The sequence below is a fragment of the Talpa europaea genome, assembly GCF_964194135.1.
Source record: "Talpa europaea genome assembly, chromosome: X".
Taxonomy (NCBI): domain Eukaryota; kingdom Metazoa; phylum Chordata; class Mammalia; order Eulipotyphla; family Talpidae; genus Talpa; species Talpa europaea.
The window spans coordinates 58,715,104-58,728,012 of NC_140081.1; the positions used below are offsets into that span (position 1 = coordinate 58,715,104).

The 12,909-nt window shown below is 37.4% G+C and overlaps 1 protein-coding gene across 2 annotated transcripts in view; it reads left to right on the forward strand.

The window, feature by feature from the left end:
- Window positions 1–12,909, forward strand: part of DIAPH2 (diaphanous related formin 2) — a gene marked incomplete at both ends in the record, with an annotated part of 881,049 nt that overhangs the window by 633,387 nt on the left and 234,753 nt on the right. For both annotated transcript variants that reach the window (XM_084259207.1, XM_084259208.1), the window contains one exon: window positions 9,489–9,651. In XM_084259207.1, the coding sequence (XP_084115333.1) occupies window positions 9,489–9,651 (163 nt within the window). The remainder of the gene's footprint in view (window positions 1–9,488; window positions 9,652–12,909) is intronic.

Genomic DNA, 12,909 nt, shown 5'->3' on the forward strand with positions numbered 1-12,909 from the left:
GATCTTGAGAGCTTCCCTGGTCACACAAGGGGTTAAGCAAGGCACTATGAAGCTATCTGCAGCCACTGCAGCACAGCATGGGAGTTAGATCCCCAGGCCTGCCAGGGAGCTAAACCACAAGGCTCAGCAGACCTGTCCTGTCTCACCCACTGCTCCCCTCTGCAGTGAATTTCAGTAGATCTGCCTGTTCTACTCCCCACTCTATCTAATGAATCCTCTCACCCCCCCACATCTCTGGTCTACACCCCATTATTGTATACATAAATAAATCTTTAAAAAACAAAACTAGGGCCTCCCCCGTGGTGCAGCGGTTGAGCGCTGGGTTGGGAAGCTGCCCGCAGCCTCTGCAGGGCCAGCTCAATCCCTGGCCGCCAGCAAGGATCCCACATGGCATACAGACCTCTCCTCCCACGCGATGCTCCCCTCAGCAGTGTACTTCCGACCTTCTACCTGCTCTGCTCCCCGCTCTAGCTCTGGTGAATTCTCTCACCCTCCCGCGCCTCTGACTGTACCCAGTACCCAGTGCATGAATGAATGAATGAATGAATAAATAAAATATGTGCCTATATATTTGGGAAAAGAAAAAAAAAAACAAAACTAATTCATCTTGAAAAGTCCATTTTTATCCCAGGATTCTTCTCTAAATATTTTAAAGACTCCCAAGGTTGTTTAAGCAGGTGGAAATACGTCATTCAATACCCTTCTCAAAGTACTCTACTCTTTATTTCTGTTATTATCACTTCTATCACCATCCACTGTTGTACCAAAGCTCAGGGAATGTGGCATTTAGGAGCAAATGTCCTTTTGCCATTGCTGTTGTCAATCTTTTCAAATAGTTCCTTAAAGAATATTGTTGGAAAAGTTTCTAGAATTAGTTATACAATGTGCCCATAGCTAGCTTCCTATTTTACCTTAAACATGCCATGGACTTCTCTTTTAGTAGTCTCAAAACCCTGTTAAATGTAGGCTTCCTAGCCCATATAAGTCAATCACAAGAGTCTGTAACAGATTTTCCAAAGTTTCTGATTATATCCAATCTTCAGAAATCCAGTTGTGGAGCAACAACAGCCCTGTTCAAATTTCTACTTTCTCCCCTTCTTTATAGCCACAGTTCAGTTAGCTATAGTACTTTTATATAATAAATGGAACAGAATTCTATATGTAGCTATAATGATTACTTGTATTTGTATGACATGAAAATAACATTCATTTTCTAGAATCAAAACTGCTCATGAGTCACCAAATAGTCTTTCATAAAATAAATTTTATAATTATCACTCTATCCAGACATCCAGAACATAATTTTAAGATTTATTTCCTTTAACATATTATTAATTTGTGTTTTCTAATATGGAAGATAAATTTAAGATCACAGGTTTGAATTTTATCTAATTAAGTAACTACAACAGCAACATCTAGGTCTACATATATAAACTTATATAGTCCATCATTCAACTGATATATATATATATATAATTACTATTATATATGTAACTTTAATGGAAAATTGATATAATTGAAGCCAACCTTTTAAAAATGTATTTTAAATGATTGATGAAATGTATTTAAAATTAATAAAAATATATTAGGAAATTAAATTAGTTGTCAACAATATATATTGCCGTAAAATTTTTCTTGATAAATAAGTTTTACCATGAATTTTCCCCTCTTTATTTTAATAGACTTTATCTTTTTTTTAAATTGTGCTAATATTGATTTGCGACACTGTATATGATTCAAAGGTGTAGGATCACACCTGTTCCAGTATGTTACCATATCACACCCACCTTCAAAGCACCTATATTCCTCTTTACCTTAGTTCGTTGTGCCTGCTCTCCATTGCGAGAGAAATTTAACATTCCTAAGAAAGCTTTTAGTTTCCTAAGCATCCTGGTTAACCCAGTAATCCATCCTCCAATGTGATGTTACAATGAGACTTTCTCCTTCAACACATATTTCTTAAGAAATATGAATATTGTGGGTAAGACTATGAGTGTGGAACCATACTCACTTTGTACCCAGTACTCCAGCTGTGTGTCCTTGGGTAAATTTTTACCTCAGAAAGCAGTTGGAAGGATTAATCAATTAATCCATGGAAGCATTCCACAGTAACTCAAAGAGTAAACAAAAAAATAAGTTAGGGGGCCTCCCTGGTGGCCCAAGGGGTTAAGCACCATACTATGAAGCAATCCACAGCCTTTGCAGCACGAGTTCAATCCCTGGCCGGCTAGGGAGCAGTCCACATGGTGCAGTAGACCTTCACTGCCTTGCCCACTGCTCCCCTCAGCAGTGTATTTCAGTCAGTCTGCCTGTTCTCCTCCTCACTCTGTATTTGAGGAATCCTTTCACCCTCCACCACCACATCTCTGGTCTGTACCCCAGCTCTTGTATACATAAATAAATAAATCTTTAAAAAAGTAAGTTAGGTATAATTATCATTATTATTGTTGTTGATATTAGTTGGGTTTCTTGTTTGTTTTTATCACTGCTTTTATTTATAACAATTTTTACTATGTGCCAGGCACTGTTTTAGGTATTGATGGTCAACAAATTGTACTGCCATGGATTGTCTTTTTAACTGGGTAATAACTTAAGTAAACAAAAGAGGTGTCATATAGTGATAAGTGTTCACAATGAAATAAACTAAGTCATATTAATAGTGATGGGAACAGATATTTTATATTGAATTGTTGGTGAAAGTGCGAAGAGGTAACATTGGCGCTGAGATTGAATGACCTCATGGAAACAAAACTTTCTAGCCAGAAAAAAACAGCAAGTTCAAAGGCCCTGATTTGGATATGAGTTTTCTGTGGGAAAAAAAAACCAGGAAGAAGGTTCATGCAGATAGTTATTGTTATGAAGAATTAGATTGGGTCGAGATGAGTTTACATGGCTAGGTAGAATCTAGATCCTATAGTCTCATAAACCCTGAGAAGAAATATAGTTTTATCCCAAGTGTTATAGGAAACTAGTAGAGGGCATTCAGTATGGTATTTATATTTGAGATATCAATCAATACCACTTAATAAAAAAAAACATTCCAATAGAACTAACAAGTAACTAGTTGATTGTGAAAGTCAGTCTCTGGAGAGATTAGGGCTAGGTGTATAATCCTGGAATTCTCAATAGATAGCATTTAAAGCCATGTGAATTGCTGAGATCAATTAGAAAATATAGATAGAGGACTCAGGACAAAATCCTCAGAATACTCTAATATTTAATAGAAGTTACCAAAGAAGGAAAGGACGTAAGAGGGGGAAAAAATTCTAAGCATGAAAGTGTGTGTGTTGAAGCAAAAAGAAGTGGCTAATTGTGTCAGATTCTACTGAGACATCTAAAGGATAGAGTAGTGAACTTTGGATTTGACAATATGAAGACCATTATCCTTATAAATAATACACTTCTACCACATAAAAGAACGTTAGCCTAGTCATGGTATAAGGTACTAGCATGTCTACTGTAGTGGAGGAAAAAATAATTGTTCTGAGTTCTTGGCTGCCCCCCCCATATAAGACATATTAATATGAGAAAACAAACAGAAGTGTATTAATATGTATACCTAACGTATGTTGTGAAAAGAAGATCAGGGTGAGGCCGGAGATGCAGGTGTGAAAAAATTCACCAGAGACAGAGTAGAGAAAAGAACAGGTAGATTTATGGAATTACACTGCTAGGAGAAGCAACTGAGGAGACTGGTGGTTTGCGTGCTAATAAGGATTTGAGGCTCTCTTTTACATTTTCTTTGTTTTTTGTTTTTTAATTTTTGCTTAGAACTGAGATGTAGGCCAGAGGTGCAGGGGAGTGCAGGATTCACCTCTCACCTCTCTCAGGGGTGAGAGACAGTGGGGAGCAGAAGAGGTGCATCTACTGAAATACACTTTGGAGGGGAGCAGCAGGCAAGACAGGAGAGGTCTGCTGAGACATATGTGGGTTAGCTTCCTGGCCTGGGATTGAACTCAGGCCTTAATGGTGGTAGTGAAGAGACTTAACTTCTAGGCCACCAGGGAGGCCGTATGCTCTCTTTTATACTCTGTTTTCCCTGTCTTTCTAACTCGGGTCACCAGTTTGCACAAGTATCTGCTGTGATGTCTGGTCTCTGGCTCTGGCCTTTGACACAGAAAGATGTCCTGGTCTTGATTTTTGGTTTTTCTGGTCATGGTGGTCGGTTTTATAACCTTGTCCATTCCCTTATCTATTCCAGCCTCCCAAACCTGCCTGCTAGGTCAGGAGTAGGGGCTTAGTTTTTAACCTTATTCAATTGTACCAGGACAATATATACTTAGGAGATCCTCAGGGGAAAATTAATAACTCCTGGATATAGCCTTAATCTCTAGTTTAAATACCATCTTCATCTAAACACAGAACAGGTGTGAGAAGGACAGTTGTGGGGAGAAGGCTGTTACCAGGAAAAGCAGGATAAACAAGGATAAGGTTTGTTATGCAAATTTAAAACCCCAACTTCACTTACAAATGAAGATTGCCTTTATAAATGTAAATTTATCATTAAAAAGACTAAGAGTAGAGCCTCTATGTCTGTGATTTCTCAATTAGCTCAAAATACTTTATGCCAAAGAGGTATATTATTAGGTGGCATATCCTCCCACCATTTACTAACTTCTAAGCCCAGACGAATTATTCCTTTAATCTAGTTTCCACAACTCTAAAATTTGAAAAGTGTTTTTTTTCCTACCTTTTTGATAAGGTTATTATGAAGACTATGGGACATGAAGAAAAGTATATCATAAATGATAAAGGCCTATACAAGTGCAAATTGATGATGGTAGAATTGTAACAGGGTGGTCCCCAGGAAAGGGGGAGGTTCCAGTTTCCCTGCCCCACCCAAATGGAGGATGGAGCTAAGCAGGGAGTGAAGAAGCTGCAGAGGAGACTGAGGAAGGGAGAAAGCAGGATGGAGAGCAAGAAGGAGACCTAAAGTAGGCCCATGGAGCCTAGAGACACGTGAAGAAACTGCGCTTGTCTTTTGGTCGTGGACTGGGTGACACAGATGTGGGTGAGACCCGTGGGGAGGTAACAATGGCAGCTTTTACCTTGATGTTGATTTTGCTCTTTTCCTTCCGGGCTTGTCTGGTTGTTTCTGACCCTTTTCTGTGGGTCCCCACTGGAAGATGCTTTGGACTTGTGGCAGGCTTTGGGGCCTTGCTCTGGGCCAATCCCATTTGGATGGAGTTTTACCTGCGAGGGGACGGGTAACTTTGGGTGCTTGATTTAGAAACTAGATTCTTTGCCTTTCCTGTGTTGTTTCCTAATTGTATTAAAGTTCCTTCCCATTAAAGTCTCATATGTTTTGTGTTGATGCGGCGGATGGTAGAACCTATTTGGAGCAGGCAGGTTTGCTGGGTCTGGGGTACCCCTTTCTCTGCCCTGTAACAGATTTATTTGTAATATTAGATCACAAACTTCTTCAGCATCTGGCTTAGGCTTTAATAATTGTTTTATTAATCTTAATGCTTAGGATAGTACCAATCAAGTATCTTTTATTTTGTAGCTGCTTAAAAAACTAAAATAAAAGTTTCCTAAATGAAATTGTAGGGTCAAAGAGGAACTTTTTCCTTAACCATTCGGGTTCTTCTTGAGCTGGTAAAGAAATGAAATTAGGGCTTCCCTGGTGGTCAAGGAATTAAGTCTCAGTGCTATCACCACTATGGCCTGAGTTCCATCCCCAGGCAAGGAGCTAACCCACAGTACACAGCAGACCTCTCCTCTCTCAAGCACTGCCCCCCTCAGCAGTGTTTTTCAGTCAATCTACCCATTCTGATCCCCACTTTGTCTCTGGTGAATCCTCTCAAACCCAGTACCTCTTGCCTACACCCCAGTTCTACACAAAAATGAAAAAAAAAAAGGAAAAATCAGACATGTTAGACATGTTCTGCCATCCGTTGCATTAAGACAAACATGTAAGACCTTTAATGGAAAGGAACTTTAATTAGTGTAAAATACAGAATAGAGTTTTCAAATCAAGCCCCCAAAGTTACCCATCGCCTCGTGGGTAAATGTCCAGCCAAACAGGAATGGCCCATAGCAAAGCCCGAAAGCCTGCCACAAGTCTAAAGCACCTTCCATCGGGGACCCATACAAAGGGGAGAAAAAGAGCAAAATCATAATCAAGACAAAAGCTGCCATTGTTAACCTCCTCACAGGTCTCTCACCCGCATCTGTTTCAACCAGTCCAGGACCAAGAAGCAAGTGCAGCTTCTTCACATGTCTCTCTGCTCCATGTGCCTCCTCCAGGTGTCCTCCTTGCTCTCCTTCCTGCTTCCTTCCTTCCCCAGTCTCCTCTCCTGCTTCTTCTCCTTCCTGCTCAGTTCTACCCTCCTTTGGATGGGGCAGGGAACCTGGAGCCTCCCCTTCTCCTGGGCACCACCCTGTTACATGGTGTCTCAGCCTTCCCCATTTCCCAAGTTCTCCTGGTCTCAGTTCCTCTCAATGTGGTTAAATGGTGAAACATTTCACTGCTGACTCATGCCATCTATCCCTTTTACAAAGTATCCTCTTTGAAGATAAATAGAGGAGTTGGAGGTTGGGCTGCTTTCCATTTGTTATTTCTAAGATAAACCAATCCCAGAATTTTTCAAATGTTCTCACTTTGGTACACAGACAGAATTTCTGAAATCAATTTCTGTTCTAGGAGCACAAATTTATGAAATTGTGTATTACTACATGGACATATTTTAGCTAGTGAAAAATTGTGTTATGATGAGTGGGAAACAGTTTTTTTGCTTGTTTTATCTTTGGCTTTTTCTCTGTTTTACAGATACTGAACCTTCTGAAATACACAAACAGTTTAGTACTTTGCATTGCAAATATAGTACAAGTAAGTGACCTTTGCAAAGTGTTTCTGCCTAGCAAGTCTCTGGCATGAGTCTGTTTTATTTAAGGAAGAGTGACTAGAAAACAAAAATCTCACTTTCACTCTGTGCAATGAAGACCATTGTCTTATTCCTGCAACTCTTAAACAGGTTAACACTTCCTTATAAATTAAAAAATATATAGGGCCTACCTGGTGGAGCAGGGGTTAAGTCTCAGCGCTATCAAGCTATCACCAGCCACTGTGGCATGAGTTAGATCTCTGGCCAGGGAGCTAACCCACATGGTTCAGCAGACCTCTCATGTTTCGCCTGTTGTTTTGCCTGCTGTGTATTTCAGTAGATCCACCTGTTCTGTGCCCCACTCTGTCGCTAGTGAATCCTCCCCCACCCAGCTCTGGTCTATACCCCAGTTCTTGTATGCATAAATAAATAAAATAAATCTGGTGATTTTCTCAGAGGTAAAATTAAAATGTATATGTAGTGATATAGTCGATTTTTTGATAAAAGTTGTGTCAGAGATGCATTAATTCTTTCAGATCTATTGACATCAAAATGGGCTTGAGGTTTGAAAGGTATAATGTCACTTGGCGGGCAAGAAGGAGTTGTGTTGCTACTCCAAATGCTAATATCTGTATTGCATAAGAAAGAATATAAGAAGGGAATATCTTATTTAAAAACATGTTGTATTCCTTAAGTGTCAGCTACAAGGTAATTTTCAGATACAATTTGATTTCCCCATTGACTTCCATTGTAAAACTAGAGTTGTGTTCCCATAGAAAATAAATTTTGTTCCAGGTTATAATAAAACACATGGAAGAATTCAGAATATCTTATAAAATCAAACTTTGAAGACACAATTATCAGTACCTGATAAAAAATTACTACCACAAAACACTAATACACTGTTTAACCTAACTGTGCTATTATTCATCTTTTACAATTCCAAGTCTATTACTTTTCCATATGAAAACATTTTACTTCTGTGTTTATTGGTTATTAATTGATTTAACTCTTATTTTAAGATTTATTTATTGATGCATACAAGAACTGGGGTGTAAGCCAAAGGTGTGAGGGGTTTTAGGATTCACCAGAGGCAGAATGGGGAGCAGAACAGGCTGCTGAGGGGTGCAGAGGGCAAGACAGGAGAGGTCTGCTGAGCCATATGGGTTAGGTCCCTGCAATGTCTGGTGATAGCTTGATAGAGCTGAGACTTTAACCCCTGCACCACCAGGGAGGCCCAACTCTAATTTTAAAAGGTGGATTTGATTTGGTTTCCTTAAGTCTTCATGGTTAGCCCACTTACTTTTTGCTGAAACATTCTTATGAATGAGCACTTAAAAGCTATTAATCATGGAAGAAAGACCAGAGGAAATGCTTCAAAATTTTCCCAATTCTCTGCTACTAGATGTATTTTTTATATTACTAAATTGCCTAAAGAGATAATTTTCTTTACATACACTAACATCAGTAAGAATGCATTATTATTTATTTCTCTAAATATAAATTTATATGTAATGAGATGCCTTTAGTCAGACACTTTTAAATACTTGGTCCATTTTATGCTTTGGTAGCAGTTGTTACTAGCTTCGTAACAGTGATGTGACAATCTATGGTTGTAATAGCTTCTACTTAATTTCCGAGAGCATGCTACTCAAACTATGAACCTGGGAATTTGTTAGAAATAATAATCCTCAGGCTCCTTGTCTCAGGATCAGCAAATAGCCGAATCTTAACAAGCTCTTTGCATGTGGGGGTTCTAGAAACAAAACAGGATCATTCCCACCTTCTGCCCTTCTCCTTTTTCTCCATGTCTCTCCCTCTCCTTCCTTGTTACCCATCCATCTCTGTCTTTTCACTCCTTATGTGAATATATATATAAACATATGTATGTATATGTGTGTATATAGCATATATGTGTACATAACCTGTATGTAGAGTTTATTGTAACCTCTCTATAGAGAATATGTATATTAAAAAGAGAAAAATATTTTTTCTAAGTTTCTTGTTGTTAGTAACATACTTCGTAAAAAGATATTAAGCAATTTTCTGGTATTTATAGTGACGTGCTTTCATTTAGGAAATATGTTCCTCGTGGTTGTACGTTCACTAGTACTGCCTAATTTATCGATTTTCAAAACTCACTGACCAATATAATGAGTCTGAAAGTTGTTATGGGATGAATCGTGTCCCCTCAGGATATATGTGTTGAAACCCTAACCCCCAGAAACTCAGAATATGACTGTATTTGGAGATACAGCCTTTAAAGTAGTAAAAATAAGTTCATTTATGTTAAAAATGGGGAAATAAGGCTTTTAAAGAAGTAATTATGTTTAAGATGAGGTTCTTACAGTGAGCCCCAATTCAATTTGACTTGTTTGCCTCTAAGGAGAGGAGAGCTGGACAGAGACCACATAGAGGGGCCACCATGTGAGGAAGTAGTGAACGGGCAACCAATTACAAGCCAAGGAAAAAGGCCAGAGAACAACCCAAAACTGCCTACACCTTGATCCTGGACTAATAGACTCTACAATTATATTGAAATACATTTCTGCAAATTACTGCACATTTGTTTACAGACATGATTGTACACTTCGATCTTACATCTGATAATTGCTTTTGAGGTACTACTACTGGTTCATGTTCCTTAACTCAGAGCTACAGCTTTACAAAGAGTGCCAGAGACCAATATGAAAAACTCCTCACCATGCACAACAATATGGTAAAACTTTATGAGAATCTCGGAGAATATTTTATTTTTGATTCTAAGAATGTCAGCATAGAAGAGTTCTTTGGAGATTTGAGCAACTTCCGCACTTTGTTTCTGGTGAGTAGTAATTATTTAAACATTGCAACACCCGTTCTTTTTGTTTTTAAGTAATTTTTTCCATTGGTGTTTTATGTACCTGTTGGCCCTATTGGTTATATATTATAGCTCTTTAACAGGAGTTGATAGATAAAAAATTCTTGGCTGGCTTACTGTATAACGGGGACTTAGATGAATATCTTCAACTTTAGATATATGTGGGAATTTTTCTTCTGGAATTTTATAGAAAATGAATGTAGTTATTCTTAAGTGGCCCTGATTTTGAATACAACATAATATTATAATTTCACCTAGCATAAAATTTAATACCTAAGAAATATGTTTCTCATAATGCATTAAAAGACTGATTTGTAAATAAGTTTCTTTTATAATATACATGAGCCACTGGTTCTGAACTGGGCTATGTAAATGACCTTGAGTATCTAAAGTTTCTTTCAAAATGTGGAACTTTGTTTTAAACTGACAATTCTTGTATCACTCTATATTTAAGTCATATCAGCCAATCTTTGGAAGGCTTGCTAAAGAACTATACTTCTAACTATACTTTTAACTTTTCAATCATAATTTGTTTTGAAAACATAATATCTATGTGAAGAAGACCTGATTCTCTGCACTGTTTGCTTAGTAAAACAGTAGTTTGACTACTGATCGCTATTTTCAAAATTTCAGAGATAATATCATGTATATTATATGCATAAATAGGATATTTTTAGTCTACTAGGAAATAATTTGCTACACATCATTCCCTTTGTAAGATTGACATTCTAAGTCCTCTTGCATTCTGGAGCTTTAAGCCAGGTAAGCAGTTCCAACTATGTGTCTTGGTCAGTCATTGCCTTCTGTCTTATGGAATGCTACAGCTATCTGTTCTGTCTACAAATTATCAGCTTGCTGGTATGAGATTTTTATGCACAACTTATTAGCTGTTTTGAACGTGGGGGGTGGGTCATGTAAACTCTCTGGGCATAGCTTTCCTCATCTATAAAATGTGGTAATTCCTTCCAAGTCTTCCACACCACTATGTGAAAAAGACTGATACCCTATGTTATGCAGATGGAGAATGTTATTAGCCACTCTCCAGTTATTCTATTATTATTTATAGTCAACTTGATTTTGGTAATGCTCTAGTATAGAGAAAAAAGGAAGAGTGTATTCTCTCTCTCGAGAGAGAGAGACAGACATATAAAAGCAATATAATTTGATTAAGTGCTGCCTATGGGAATATGTCAAGGTACTATAATAAGGAGGAAGTGCCTAACTCTTCCTGAGCTGTCCAGAGAAGCCTTCATAGAGAAAGTGACATCTGGGCAAAGTCTAGAAAAATCCATAGGAGTTTGACAAGCAGGCTTTGACAAGCTGGTTTAAGCGTTTTACACCTGATCTATAAGCCAAACACACCTAAATCAACATCCCCAACTTCAGTCAATCATCTGTGTTCACCTTGTTTCTGTTTCATAGTGAGCTTAAAGTGATTTCGCTCTCCCAGGGGAAGGAAGAACCCTGAAAGAGAGACGAAAATTGTAATCGCCAGAATTTCCCATTTTCTTAGTGCTTTGTGTATTTGGCCTCAGGGTTCTAGTGCTAAAAGCATATTGGACTATAGATGGAAGCAATAAAATACCAGTAGTGCTGAGAAGAAAATAAGAGTTCTGATTCATGTGCTACCCAAAATTACTTCCAAATGAGCTCAGAGCTTCATCTTGGGAGATCTATTTGGCATGGGTAGCATAAACAAAATGCACATACCAAAAAATCTTCCTCAGAGAGATTTCCCCTAAAGGATGGGAAAAATGGACATAAACAAAAGGGGTTGACATTATTGATGAAGACCTTTTTCAGAATAATCACATTCAAATTAATGAAAACAAAATCAGGCAATCCTTATGAGGTAGTTACTGCTTATTAATCATATAATTCATATTATATATCGTTCAACTAATGTAAATATTCAAGATACTCAATTTGAATGTCCTATATCTTGGCATGAAAATTTATGCAATTGGAAACATTTCTGAATTTAAAATTAAGATCCTCTTTCTAGTTAACATCTCTAAGATTTCATCAGTTTAAAAAAACTGCTTATAAAATATGTGATTAGTTAATAATCCCTAAATTTAAGTTGAATATTTAGTGGAAGAAAATTTATTTCCATACTTATGTGATGTCTAAACATCTTTTTCGTTTATTCCCTTTTATGCTTCAGTCATTCTACTTGTTCAAATAACTGATTGCACAATCTTTTTTTGTTTTGAAATATTTTGAATATAATATTCAAAATCAGTGAACCTTCTATGTTTCACCACCATGCAGTATCTTGCTTAGGCATAAAATTAATTTCAGCTGTTGGGAAAGTGTTTGAGGCAAGTATTATACTTCAATAACTTTCATAGCTCCAAATAAATTATAGAAAATACTTCTTTTGTCTTTTAAATGTGTCAGTTTCCTGCTATTTCTGTGTGTTCTTGTTTTGTTTTGTTTTGTTTCTTTAAAGAACGATATGGTACCCAGGTGCTCAGTACATCCTTGTTTATATATGTCCTAATTCTATATGTCACATACTATGAATATAGGAACAAAGCTTTATAGAATTATGATATACTGATGTAGCCTAAGAAGATAGTAGTATCATTACTATTAATCATGCTATCAACAAAATATTTACTATCAACAAAATATTTACTACTGTTCATTTGATAAAGAAATTTTAACACTGTTTTTCAACCTGGATTTTAACGATTTTTGAATAACTCTTAGATGAACATTAAAATGTCTGTTTTAGGAGGCTAAGTGGTATCTATGTATTATGGAGCTTTATTCCATTGTTCAGTTTTATTGCTTCTACTTCCTAAATACCTTTTGAATCCATCTATTTCTCTCCAAGTATATTGATCCTACTTTATTTCTGGGCCTCCACCCTCTCTAACAGATAGACTGTTAGGATATTCTAACATCTATCTATCTCTGTTTCTCTTACCATTTCTGACTTCTAAACCATTCACCACATTATCATCACTAAAATTAAAAACAAAACAAACAAGATAACATTTCCTGACTTATGATTCTTTAATGACTACCCTTGGCTTCAGGATAAAATCTCAATAATTTAAAACTAAAGTGGGCCTCCCTGGTGGCACAAGGGGTTAAGACACAGCACTATGAAGCGCTCCACAGCCACTGTAGCACGAGTTTGATCCCTGCCAGCCAGGGAACTAACCCATATGGCGCAGCAGACCTCTCCTGTCTCACCCGCTGCTTCCT